Genomic DNA, 14,299 nt, shown 5'->3' with positions numbered 1-14,299 from the left:
AGAAAGCTGTGCTCCGCCTCTGATGTTTGATATGTAAAGAGCATTTATGCATTGTCACAGGAAAGAGCGTTAACATCATGATAACAGGCAGCAGTCGCACCCAGAAAATCCGCTCTATTTCTCCTCTACTCAGAATACAGTTGATGGCAAACAACGATGGCCGATGAGGTCAGGAGGTCAATATTTCAACTTTATCGACAAATAACATAGCTACGCACAAGACTTATATTATATTAGCCGAACAAAAATGAACTACACGATGCAGAAAGATTAACGCCTAAACTTCTCAGAATCATTTTACATGACTATCTGAAAAATGAGTGCAATCTAAATGGATACAACCCCAAAAAAACATAAAGAGAGGTTTTCAGGATTCAAGGAACCCATCTTAAACATAAATGACGGCATGTTGAGTCACGCCAAACCTACTTCTCAAAAAAACTTTCCTAGCAGGATATTACAGGACCTTTCCTCAATTCCTAGGTGCTCATGAATACGGCATGCATCAATTCTACAGATTTCATACAGAAATACACTGTGACCAGGAAATCAATTTCAGACATCTTTATTTAAATAAAGGTTTAAAGGAGAAAATAATGTTCGACCATAACAAATACAGAACTCAATAATTTAAGCCAAATTTGGCAACATCACACAAACATTTTGTTTTGCTTCAGTAACATTCTTCTGAGGCTTTCTATCAAATAGTTTCAGAGGAGGGATATGTACAAAAAGTCCGCAATATAGCCAGAGTGTAAACTGTAAACTTGAGATACTGAAGAGTGAAATGAGGATTTCAGCTGAGCTGCACACACATTTTAGATGTCGTTTCAATCACGCTCCTGGCTGCGACCCACTTTGGGTCTTCAAAACAACACAGAGATCATGAACAGTCCGCTGCCCCTTGAAATGCTCAGCCATCACCTTCGCTGTGGCGTCTGTCCAATGCTACAAATGAAAGGTGAGGTGCCCTCTTGAAGAGCCAATAGATCCCTCTCCCAGTGAGACAGGAACCTCTCTCACGCTTGACCCAGCTCACACTGTTGCTAGGCAACATGTTAAATTCCAGGGTTCTGTATAACTAGACAACTCTGGGCTTCTCAGCGCAGACCTACAAATCATCAAGTCCTCCATTAGCTGAGCTGTCAACAGCAACTAATGCCAGAAGACTCGAATGAATAAAAGATCAACAAGAGCTACAAAAACACCAGACAGCCACAAGCAAGTAGAAACAGCCAGAGAAGCTATTTTACACTAGAAATGGAGAATGTCAATAATACTTGTCAGGGAACTTCAAAAATGTTTTTAAAAGCATTAAAAGAAGAAAAAAAATTCTCTTTCCCCAGACAGGACCAGCCTGTTTCTGGTTGTTTGATTCGACTCAAACTTCCCCTGTAGTCCAACGCTAGTTATTTGGAGTTAATGCTTCAAGCCTGAAGATATCAACAGGGGAAAGTTATGCAATATCTTTTATTAAAGTATAAAGGGCAGAAATTTCAACAGCCTCCTGTTTTGTCAGAATTTGTTGGAAGGTTTGTATAAAATCGGAGGTTTGTTAGAATGTTTTTAAAACTGCCATTTAATTTTAATCTTAAGCAGTGTGTGTGTGTGTGTGTGGGGGGGGGGGGGGGGGTAACATAATCAAAGCTCCAAGGCTAATAACATTAATACAATTGTGGTGATGACACATGACAGTCTGAACATGGTCCCTGTTTTTGTGTTTGTTTTTGTCACAGCGTGTCCACCCTACACTGCTGGGCTCATGTGAGCGCTGAGTCACATTGTGCTCCTTCAGATCAGCTCTCACTTCATCCTCCCACTGCCTTTGCAAATGAACACTCCTCTTGCCAAATCACCCCCCTCTCTCTACTACTTTCTCCACTGTCAGCTCGTTAATTTCCAAATGAAAACCAGCGAGGGGTCAGCGGGGTAATGATTCAATCTCTTCAAGGACTGCTGAACTTTGGTTCGTGTTCCCCTCTTGATGCAATTTGTTTTGGCAGGTGTGATCACAGTAATCGCACTCAGGTGTGGACCGAAACAACCATGCAGACCCCAGAGCCTTTGGAAATAAGGAGCAGTGATGGGGACATGATCGGACCAAACAACCAGATGCGATCTGCAAGTTTAGCTGAACGGCTCCTGTGGCCAGATCTGCTTTGCATTCCGGGATGTGGTAAAGGATGCAAATTGTCGCAGCTTGAATCACAAGACAAAAAACAAACAAGCAAAAGAATAGAAAGGCTTAATGATAGCATGTGAGATCAAAGGAGAAGAAATATGCACTCGGTCAAACCCCACAGGATCTTCTTCCTGAAAACTGCCCCACATCTGACCAATAAGCAGAGAGAATGTTCACATGGTTTGTAGGTGCAATTTAGAAAAAGAAGAGTCATTTCCTGTATCTGTGCTCCTCCACTGCCCCGCCACTTTATTCACTCTGATGAGGGAAGTGATTCTGAGAACAGACTGTGATCAGTACTTTCACCCATTCAGTAAATATTGGACCCATTTTTCACGAGACAGATTTCTTCCAAAAACAAAAGTACATTTTTCAGACAAGTAACTGAGGGGTAATTGTTTCAGGCATTTCTAGCTGAGCATCCGGCAACCCAAACAACGATGTAAAGTTCATCACACTCAAAAACAGGGTGGAGGATTGACGGGAGATGTGACAACACCCACTTAGACTGACAGGAAAATGTAAATGATCTTAAGTGTTATTTGATTCTAAAGAGGCCAAATCAAGTGGGAAAGTAACTGATCTGATTCAGAGCAGAGAGAACAGACACTCTGTATTTCTGTAACTCCTGTTTTCTGTCGCTGTCCCGCCCTATATTGCAACCTTGAGAGACATTCAGATAAGAGATGGATGGGAAAGGGCACCACGATAGGAATTCAAATGCGTCTCATCAGGGTAATGCAGTAAAATGGAGTGTTCACATCCCTATTGAGAGATAGGAGGCACTCACCTTATTAAAGCTGACTCTCTCACAGCTGGTCTACATTTGCACATGTGTGGGTTTGTTACATATAAAACACCAGTTAGTTAATAAGGGATATATTGATACATTTTATCCCGTCTCAGCAATGGTGAGACGTCATAATCAAGAGTTCAGAGTCAGAGTTGAATATAGAGTTCAAGAAGGACACTGCAAAGGAGAGAGAGGCTGTGTAGGAATTCACATCATAGCTCTCTCTCTCTCCCTTGCTCATCCATCTGGAGGTCAATTGTCCTTGCTTTGCCATCCACCCGGTACCTCAGCGGTATTCACATGATGGTGCAGCTCTTAGATTTGTCCTTGTTAAAAGCAGACGAGAGCAGCTCTGTCTTGCTGGGCAGGTGGAGGAGTCTCTTGGAGAGGCGGCGGACCGGGCTGGGTTTATCAGCAGGGTTGAGTTTGTTCATGCAAGCCAGAGCCGCAGCACGGAAAACACTGTGGATGCTCTTCTCTGACGTGAAGGCTGAACACTCAAGGTAAGCCTCCGCTCCAAGCTGCTTGGCCAAAGTGGAGCCCTAGAAGGAAAACAAAACCTTGTAAAACAGACTGACAGGAGACACAGATAAACCTAAATAGACATACAAAGTCACCTGTTCATGGGAGATAGGGGTCTGTTTCTGATTGGACAGCTCCATGCGTGTGCAAACATCGGTGCGCAGGTCTGTCTTGCAGCCTATTAACAGGATCTGTGTGCTGGGACAGAAATCCTGGATCTCTGCTTTCCACTGCAAGGAAAACAGTCTGTTATTTAAGTGAGTAAATAGTTGGAAATGCAAAATGTAAAGATTTGATCAGGGATGTGTTTCCAAATGCAAACCAACCAGACAGTCTGATATGTGCGACTGTGGTGCAGCTGTTGTTACCTTCTTCAGTGCACTGTCTACTGTGTCTGGTCGGCTGATGTCAAAGCATAAGAGCACCGCATCTGAGTCGCTGTAGCAGAGAGGCCTCACATTGTCATAGTACGGAGAACCTGGAGGGACAAAGTTAGGAAGCAACCATGAGATGGTGTTTGGTAGCAGATGGACAGAAACACGACTGAGCAGAAATGAAAGTGGTGAGAGATGGTTTTTTTTCTCTCATCAGCAAGTAGAACTGGAAAGAGAACAGCGCTCTCTGAATTCAATTGACACTAATTATTCTTTTTTTTAAATTTGCTACAAGGAAAATAGTCTGTAAATGGAGCAAAGATAATTACAGATTTCTCAATTTAAAATATGTCGACCAAAACAAGTCCCTATATCATACTGGATACTGAAAATACTGTCATACATGTTACACTTATGTTGACACTCTGATTAAAAATTATTATATTCTAATATTCTATCACGATTGACGTCCTCACATTTGCCCTGTATAAATAGCCACATGACCAAAAGTACCATAAAATCATTTCCTGAGCCAAACATCTTCCCACAGGAAGGAATTTTTCCAGCAAATTCACTCACAGGCTGTGGAACTCTTCATCAGTCATAGCTTTCCTGTATTACTCAAAAGTTAACTGAACTTAAGCAGACTTTTGTGTGAGTAAAAATAAAAAGCAAAAATCTCCGGATGGACAATTCTTAAATCAACAAATGTGCGACACGATGTCTGATACCATCTGGGATCAAATGTGACGAATTTAGTCTTTTTTTTTTGCGAAATTCTTTCTCTCTATCGGAATTAATTCTACATATTTGTACAAAAGATTACTAAATAAATGAAAAGTAATAATCTTATTAGCATTATCTACTCAAGAAGTGATGGTGACTCACAGAGGAACAGCCCTGTTAAATATGACACCTTAGCTGCGAGAATGAGCATTATGGTGTGAAGGAAACCTACTTTGACTACGTTTCTATAAACGGAACAACTTCAAGGAGAACTTTTTTTAACCTCAGGAAGGCTCCTGTTCTAAAACCAGACTGACAGGATGTCCGCTCTCTATTGTCTTCCCTCTGCCACCTAATCACTCCCCACATTTAATTTCCTACTCTTTTCCTAAGGGGCTAAATGTGCTCCAGAAGATTTCCTTCCAAATAGAAGAAGATATAAATACTTCTATTAACCTTCGACCGGAACTTGCAAATAACCATAGCGTCTTGATCTGTACAAGCTTTTAATAAAAGGGTCTTACAACAGTATCATTATTAAACCGCAAAAGAATTCAAAAAGCTTCTCTAGTTTACTCAGTCTTTCTGAATTTCAACTTTAACAAAGTAGGACAACTTATACAACTACAATCTATCAATATTATTTTTAGTGGGAATCAAAGCGCCCATCACATAACTGCCCAGGGTGATGTAAGGCCGGAGAAAGAGGAGGCAGAGAGATCTAAGAGGACACAAGTTCTGGCACCTACCACTTCCCACACATTAGCAGCCCCCCTGCCTGGACACGCAAGCACACAAACCAAACACACAGTTTAGTTTAGTTGAGCAAACAGGAGTTGATTCATTGTGTAGCCTCTCTAAAGCCAGAAAAAACACAAAGTTGAACACCCAAGATAGAAATGGATGACAAATAGACAGTATTTACATATAACTTCTCAAGTCTACTGGACACATTCACATGGACTTCTTCACACACACATTTATTCGCTGCACTGCAAAGCAAGGACCCAAGATGTCAACACATTCACACACTGAGGTTAAGGCATCAGGAGCATTAGCGTTGCAACGTTTTGCTTAAGGACACTTTGACACAGTCAAGGACACAGGTATCGAACGCTCCAGTTACTCAATGGCAAATCTAGCACCTGAGTCATACCACTCGAGAAAAACAACAAGCTAAAGATGAAAAATAAGAATAAAACTACAATAATGGAAGATGTCAGGTTTCTCTGCAACATCATTGCAGAGAAGTACAAGCGTATCAAGCAGAGTCGAGCTCCGGAGCAGAGGTGACACAGAGTTGTTGAGAAGTAAATCGAAATAACAACAAAAAGAAAGGATAGAGAACTCTCAATATTTAAAGGGAATCACATGCTTGTGATAAGAGCAAAGAAAGATAGTGGATCCAGGCCCTTGTAAAAGTTCAAAAACGTTTTTGTTTCAGCTAAAAGGTGTCAGTATGTTATTACCACATTGCTAACTTCCTGTGGCAGCCATATTGGACTATGGATATCTGTCACCGGGATGGATATATTCCACTTTGTAGTCAAGCATTTAACAAGGTAGGGTGCCACTTTTGAGAAATGTAGAATCCAAAATTCTCACTTCCTTTGGTAGCCATATTGGATTATTGATTGTTACAAAATCTTTAATAGTTCTTACATGTCTTGATTGATTTTGTTCGTCATAGCATTTTATTATTTCACAGGAGAACTTCGTATTTTTTCTCAAATGTTGTACTTAAGTACAGAGTTAACTATCTCCACTATACTTGAATACTTATATTTTAGGAGACTGTGTACTTTTACTTCACTTTTACTCTTCCTTTATAGGAACCCCTTGTTACTCAGAAGAAACATATTTCAAGATAGGAAAACATGCACAAAATACCTGGAAGAGCAAAACAGATGAAATCAAGTGAATTGTTCAGTTTTCCTTCATTAACAGAAAAAAGGCAACTATTTTCATCATCGTGTCATCGTTTTAGGTTTTGAACCGAACAGCTTGTTGGTTTTTGGACGACTGGTCAAATAAAACGACACATTTGAAGTATTAAGGTTATCATTTTATTAAAAATTACTTAATTCATTGAGAACATAACGAGCAAGTTGATCAATAAAATAAACCTTTTGCTACAGCCTTGAGAGTTATTGATGTAATCAGAAAAGACAAATAAAGAGTGAGGGGAACTTCGTGTTTGTGTGTGTTTCAAATGTAAATAGGTCTTATGCAATATTTCCTCTGGAAAGTGTGACTGTCCAGAAAGTTTTTACTCTGTGGGAGACTAACAGACAAACCTACATAAGTTCAGCTGTGGTATCAGTTATGTAAGACTTTTTTTAGGTAGCACAGACCATAAGGCAGTGAGGAGGTCATACATTTCTTTTCTCGCAGTATCCCTTACTTGTGCCTTCTGTTCACAGCAACTGTACGCCATAAACACACACAATAGGACAGGACATACACACACTCACACACTTCCACCCCCTGCATGGTCAAGGCAACCCCCTCTCCCCAGTACAACGACAACCCCTCTGCAGGCCAACTGGCACTCATCTACTTCCTCTGGGCTCAACGCTTCAGTTGATGCTGTTATGAAAGAAATCTATGGTCTAGTGGAGGGCTTTTAACATCGATTTATTTCCATAATAATGTATGTTAATTGCATCAGTAGACATTTAACCTTTTCTTTTTTCAACAGATATTATTTCTGTAAAGCCACATTTTGGATCAAATAAAAAGGAAGTTACTGCTTATTACAAAATGTTTGAATCAAACTTTTAAAGCCTTGAATACTCCAAGGCAACAAGACTTTTTGTTTTCTTAACTAAAAGACACAATCACCGCACAGAAGTACAGAAGAAGGACTGAGGTAAACATCATTTCTGCACCTTGTTGGCTGAATTAAGGCTGATTCAAACTGATACAAGCTCGGTAGGTTGGTTGTCTGAATAATCTACACAAAATTTAAATAATCAAACATTATTAGACTAGAATACCTCTACTAACAAGTACCATATTCCTCTTTTAAATGCAAATCCACAAGGGAAGACATCATATATGTCTGGATATATGTCCAGAACTATTGGAAGTATGTTAAAGTATGTTTGCACTTAACTGATATCTCATTATCTCAGCAATGCTCAGCTAATTATCAAAAGGACATAGTATATGTACTGTTCAACCAAAAAAAAAAATTTGTTCCACTGGGATTGAATTATCAGGACACGCAGTAAATCTCACACATTCATAGATATTGTTCCAATAAACATGCCTGAGAGTCTTCATAAAGTTCAATCCAATATTTCCTGTTTTCTTCCAATTAACATGCAGATATGACTGACGGTGTTCCCAAAATGTCCAAGTAGTCCTTCAACAGTACTGAAAAATTGCTCAAAAATGTAATAATTCTGCAATAATAGTTTTATTCGAGGACCAGACTGATGAATCAGACAATAGGTGTGCAAATCCCAAACTGATTCAACTTTGCCCCTGAGGACAATTATAACACTATGCAGTAATTCTGGAATAATCATTGTATTGTTTGATGATTCATCAGTGACAAATTAGGACATCAGTGTAACTGAGGCAGGAACAATAAAAAAGCAAAAGAGGAAAAGGGTGCTCGATCAAATTAGCAGTTAGCAGAAAGCTAGGAAGTAGCTGGCTCTGCTAAGACCCTGCAACGGCATACTGTTGTGGCTATTACAAGTTGGATAAATTGTAATATAAGCATCCCCACATCCCTGTGAAAGGGTTCTTTTCACTATCACAATATACCTTCTTTTGTCTGATAACATTTGGAAAGTCTGCAGAGATGCACGATTAAATAATTTATAGACATTCCTTGGCAGACTGCTGATCAGAGGCAGCAAGTTCATCCAGTCTGTCTCTGGTGCTCCATCATGTGATACATGAGCATTAAACCTACTGGCTAAGGCAAACGTCAATCAAAACCCATGTTAAGTTCCTCCCTGGCTCCAAAATTTTATCGGGAACAACTAAAAATGTGGAAACAAATAGCACTCAATTTTACAGGGCCTTTAGAACCAAATATCTAAACAGTTGTGATTTTGTTTTGCAAAAGTAATGCTGTTCTGCAAGAGTGTACATCTCACACAGAGTACTAATACTCTAATACTTAGACTAGACCCTTGATGTAGCCCCACAGATTTCTTGCATAGTTGCGTTCTGCACCCCTTTAAAATGAATGACCATTTCTTGCTTTTTAATCTACATTAAACACATTGCAACATAAAGCTGTTGATTTTGGGAGTTGCTTGCTGTGTGAGTAGCCCAGGTTTGCTGTTGTCGTCTGTCGACTCTACCAAAAGATCTCTGAACTGATTTCACACCAATAAAATAGCTGTTGAATAGCATCAGAACAGGACTGACAGATAGTGGCGTCAGTGTCAACAGCAACAACAGTGTTTAATATAACAATGAAGTAGAAGGTGCTACATTTGCAGATGTGACCTCACGCCAGACAGACTGGGGAGGGTAAAACCAGTTCTACAAAACACCTATTCTTTCCACTGAAACTGATGACATCATTTCTCAGGCTCACCGGTGCTGAAATTTAGGAGACTGCAGGCTTGAATAGTTCATGTATTCAATAGAAAAGAAGAGTATAATCCTCACCTGATGTGTCCCAAAGACTGAGCTCAACACGCTGGTCATCAAGCTCCATACAGGCTGTGTAGTTCTCAAACACAGTAGGAACGTACGTCTAGAAACGGAAAACAACAGGGTTCACATTTAGGAAATGCATGAACATACTCATCATTCAGTGAAAAAAATAGAGAAGCAGAGCAAACATCCATCGCAGTTCAGGCTGGGTTTGAGCTTTGATATTAATAACATAGCCCTTCAACACAATCGAGCCTGAAAGGATGCTTTTTCATTCAATACTACAATAAAATACCAGAGAAGTAAATCTCAGATTTGCATACTTGTATATGTTGTAAAACTACTTTCAGTTGAAAAATACCAATCTGGGAAACTTAAAACTAAAGAATTAAAAATCAATATAATTTGATGAATTGATTTCCTGTTGTACTGAAAATCAAAGATTTGTGATGTGATTCATTTTCTCTTTTTTTCCAATGGATTTGTATCCATATAAAAAGCAACTTTCCGAAATATGTATCAAAGGCAACTGAGATCAACATTTTTTTGAGGGATACTTAATCACAAGTAACCAGAACATATTAACATTTCAAAAATGCTGAGACTGAGCAAGTAACTCATAACTATCAGTTGGTCCTAATTAATTGATGCCAGAAACCATCTGATCAGTTAAATGAACACACAGTTCTTTCACATATTAAGAATAAACCTGTTGAAGGCTGTTTATATGAAGATTTAATACATTTACTTAAATATGGCCATCTGACATATTCTTAATGTTAAAATGAATATAAAAAGACGAAACTGAATCACTGTGAATGACTTTCATACTGTAGTCAAGTCTTCGGTCAAGATTACATAAAGTGTAATATAAGAAGATTTATTATCCCTCAGGAAGAATATGATGGAAACTAAATATTTTCGGCTCACATGACCATTCAACATGAGGGTATCGGCAGACGTAAAAAGGTTGAGCATTCATCTCCGGATACCTCTGGATAGCAGTCCTTGGCCAAGACTTGTAACATCGCTGTTTTACCGCATTGGACGTCCCCAACCAGCACGAGTTTGCACCGCGCTACAAACGGTTGCGTGAGTCTTCTTTCCTTCATGGTTGGAGAGAAATAAAACGGTGGATGACCAAAGACACAAGTGAAGACGGAGACAGTGAAGTTGTTAAATCCTCTCGATGGTGTGATGAGTTCACACTCCAGCTCGGTAGGCAGAGAACAGCAGCAACAGCAGCAACAGCAGCAGCAGAGAAGCAACACTGCGGGACTTTATATTGTCGCGCCAACCAATGAGCGCTGCGGCGTGCGCGAGCCGGCGCTCCTTGACGAGAGCGCAGTGCACGACAGCTTGTTGCCGATGGAGGATTGCTGCTGCTGCTGCTGCAGACCTGTAGCTACCTAGCAAGTTAGCAAGACTGAGGTTGAGGAAGCCCTTCATCAATCAAACAACCTCCATGTTTCTGTCAATCAACATGACACCTGAGACCAGCCATTCCTCAATCCTTAATCCTAACTTTTATCAGCTAAAGACACACAGAAGAAGTATTTTCCTATTTATTTTCTATTCCATAAACATAATCATCATCCACTTGATGTGGGCCTGTGGCAGTGCAGTGTAAATTAATGATTAAGCCATTTACACATTGGCAACAAGTGCGTGAAAACCTGAATGCTGATGTGTGAAAAGTGGAGTCAGTTTAATTGCAATAGTGCCAAATCACAAAGAAAGATATGACTTGACACTTTAAAGAAGGTGAAGAATAACACTCTTGAGCTTAGAGAGGCCCAACATCTCCTTAAGACCAAACACTTGTTAGACAGCGATGACAAAAATAAAACTGCCCCCTGACAGGCAGAGACATCAAGACCACCCGGATCATCTGGGGTGGCAATCATACTGTTACACGGAGACGGCAGTTAGCCTGCGGGACCAAGCAGGAACCCCTAGAGACCCACACATTACAACATTACAACTAAAATAGAAAACCTGTACTTGCTCCATTTGCCCTGATACATTTCAAAGTACAGCATCCTCAATTATAGATTAATTGCTCCTAATGAAAACAGTTGTGTTTATCAGCAAACCAAAGTGACATCCGTGAGGCGGCAGTATGAGATTTCCACAGATTTTCTACTGTCTCGGGAATATGTGGAAGTAACTATTTTAATCAGAGGAAAGGAGATGCTGGGATGGACTGGTGACCCGTCCAGGGTGTACCTCGCCTCTCACCCGAAGGCTGCTGGGATAGGCTCCAGCCCCTTAACAGGATAAGCGGTTGGATGAATGGATGGATTGCAGACGTACATGTGCATCCAATGCAGCTTTTGCAATACCACAGATAAGTAAATGTAGACAGTCACCCTAGTGGTAGGACCTTTAAAACAGATACTGCTGCAACCCCACCTCAGATTTGTTCTCTACAACTTGAGAGTCCAAGAGTAAAATATACTTGGAGAAAATAATCAGAAATAACTTATGGAATAACACTAATGAACACATACCACAAAAACAAGTCCTGCTCTCCCATAACTTTAAAAAATACAGTATAGCTTACCATCACTCTTCAATCTTTCAACACCTCTTGTTCAATTTTTTTTGTCAAAGCACATTAGCTTTGCCATAATGAGGAAGTTATTTAATGCATTGGTAAGACATTCTTTTAGTATGCACTATTTTCTAGGTCTAAGTGTACATGTATTTAATGTCATGTATTGTAACATGTATAAAGACAATGGAAACATCTTGCAAAATACCATGTATGGGTTCTTAACAATAGGATGTAAACTCCCTGACACCATGGAAACCCCCACCCCCCCACACACAGAGTTATCTCAAATGTTGGAAAACGTGATGTGCATTTACTGAAAAAGATACCTGGGAAAATCTGATTAATATTATTGATGTAAATACATTTTTTTTCCCTCTCATGCTTTGTTAGATTAACTGAAAAACCACATCTGCTCTCTGACTTTTGTCAATAGTACTGTTAGTTGTGTCCAAGGTGAAAAATGCTTGGGGAGTTTTGTGAACCCAATGCCATTTTTTGTCTGAGGTCAGAGATCAGACTGAAAATGACACCATCATTGACAAGTTTCAAGGGAAGATACCACAACTCAGTTAATCAGAATTTGTTCTATATCCTTATTTTATTGTCAATTTTTTTCTCCTTTTGGCAATATTTCGAAGCGTCATAGCAATCAGTGATTCAAAATAAACGTATTTTGCAAATTTCATATTTTAATTGATTTTTTTTGTTTTTTTTTGCTAATTGTCTGGCAAATGTTTTGATTTTGCCACATATTCAATTTTCTGGTTGTTTGCTAACACTTTCTTTCAAAAATGAAAAAATGGCCTTGAGAAAATGAATAAGGAATGACCTGAAAATGAAAAATGTGAGAAAAAAGTATTTCTGGTGAAAGACTTCTGAACCTCTGCTGTAGCCTATGTTGACTGCTGCTCAGAAGCAGCGCTGCCTGCCAACAACAAATATATGACAGATGGTTCCCTCAATCTGAAATATAACAGAAAAGTGTCGGCCATTTTGAGAGGAAGTGAAGCGCGTTAAGAGCAGAAATAGAAACAACTGCTGGACTGTCACAGATGCTCTTTGATGGCATTAATGTATATAGTGACTCTCTGCTTGGCAAGAGATGATCGCACCCTGGAATCCTCTTTTATTTATTAATTTTTTTGCTTACATGATCATCTGTCTGGCAGCACACAAAATGTTTTACCTTTACTTACCTGACAACAAAAAAAAGAAGATTGTTGGCCTTCAATTGAGATCTAGATGACAAAATCATTCTGCGTACTGCCAGACAGACGCTCAAGTAAATTAATTGAAAGAAATATTCCAGAGTGAACCTGTCTCTTCTTTCTATGGACGTATGTATTTAGGATAATGCACCAGCTGGTCTGGGAGCAGTGGTGTATTCAGAAATGGACTAGAAGCTCTAACTAGGGATTTCATGTGTACCCACTACCAAAAGCAGTGAGAGAGGGTAAAAAGTATCCCTTCACCAATTTAAATTATATTTCTATTAGCCTGCTGTGTCATTTCCCCAAACACAGTGACCGTGTTGACCAGTAACATGCAAACTACAAGGATTTAAGCTTATTTGTCTTGAATATGTTATACTGCTGTCTCTGTTTTCCCTCCTTCCATTTCTTTTTCTCCTCTGTGAATGCAGTAGTGTGGTGAGTTTCTGCCGAGCCCTGATGCAAGGTGGTTAAATTCACACTCAGGCATTACATGATGCTTGCATAGAATGAAAGGAGTGGAAACACGCCGATTTCAAAAGAACAGCAACAGCAAAATGAGCAGCGCAGTTGATGCTTGAATGAAATCACTGCTAGGGAAACTTAAAGTAATAAATCAAAGATATATTAAATGTATCTGATACAGTTGTGGAAGCTAAGAAAAAAGAGGAGGGGTCTGTACCATTGCTGAAAGTGCAGCTACATGTCCTGCATATTGTTACCTACTTTTAATCAATATCCACGCTGCAGACTCTTGTTTTAAAAGACCAGTGATTTACTGCACAAGGGCAACAGCACTCGAAGATGGAGGTAGACTTTGGTCATCTGAAGATGTGACAACTTTTATAAAATGCCCAAACTATCACTCCTAATGTTCTGCTTATATTTGTACCTACTGGCCTGTCTGAGACAGACATATCGAATAACAACTGAAGGATGCATTTCCATCCCTTCATCTTACCTAACACACCCCATTATTTAGCATGTACACCTGCATGATCGGATTTTTATGGAAGTCTTTGTTATTCTGGTATTTGATGTCTGCAAACACATTTACATGCATTCAACGGTCCTGAGCTGGCCAGCAGAGCAGAGCAACTGAGTATCATATTGTTAGGTACAGTGAGGAGAAAAGAGATGGACAAAGGGTTTCCCATTTCAAATTTTCTCACAAAGAACCCCCCCCCCAAAAAAATTCAATCACACCCGTGTGCCTTGCAGCTGAAGAATTTCCATAATTTAAGGAAGACATGGTTGAGAGCACTTGAATTATGCAAATCAGAGTGTGATTAAAGGATATTA

The 14,299-nt window shown here is 39.6% G+C and overlaps 1 protein-coding gene across 1 annotated transcript; it reads right to left on the bottom strand.

Moving 5' to 3' along the window:
* Positions 1-406: 406 nt before the first annotated feature.
* LOC147255657 (rho-related GTP-binding protein Rho6-like) lies at positions 407-10,465 on the bottom strand. The gene is made up of 5 exons (XM_086213486.1): positions 10,219-10,465; positions 9,239-9,326; positions 3,866-3,975; positions 3,593-3,727; positions 407-3,517 (listed from the first exon to the last, which is right to left on the bottom strand). The coding sequence occupies exons 1-5, from the start codon at positions 10,336-10,338 to the stop codon at positions 3,272-3,274; spliced, it is 699 nt and encodes a 232-aa protein (XP_086069612.1). The 5' UTR covers positions 10,339-10,465; the 3' UTR covers positions 407-3,271.
* Between the last annotated feature and the right edge of the window lie 3,834 nt (positions 10,466-14,299).

This window comes from Aulostomus chinensis, chromosome 9 (assembly GCF_037954235.1).
Source record: "Aulostomus chinensis isolate RoL2024-O1b breed Wild chromosome 9, RoL_Achi_v1.0, whole genome shotgun sequence".
NCBI classification, from domain to species: Eukaryota; Metazoa; Chordata; class Actinopteri; order Syngnathiformes; family Aulostomidae; genus Aulostomus; species Aulostomus chinensis.
This window is presented reverse-complemented; position numbering and strand designations above follow the sequence as displayed.

What these genes read in the sequence shown, in the direction of transcription:
- LOC147255657 (XM_086213486.1), bottom strand. Translation starts at nt 10,338, where the DNA reads ATGAAGGAAAGAAGACTCACGCAACCGTTTGTAGCGCGGTGCAAACTC. An exon ending in CCAAGGACTGCTATCCAGAG is followed by an intron (nt 9,327 to 10,218) that starts GTATCCGGAGAT and finishes TTCCGTTTCTAG; the next exon opens with ACGTACGTTCCTACTGTGTT. An exon ending in CCCCTATCTCCCATGAACAG is followed by an intron (nt 3,518 to 3,592) that starts GTGACTTTGTAT and finishes TTTTCCTTCTAG; the next exon opens with GGCTCCACTTTGGCCAAGCA.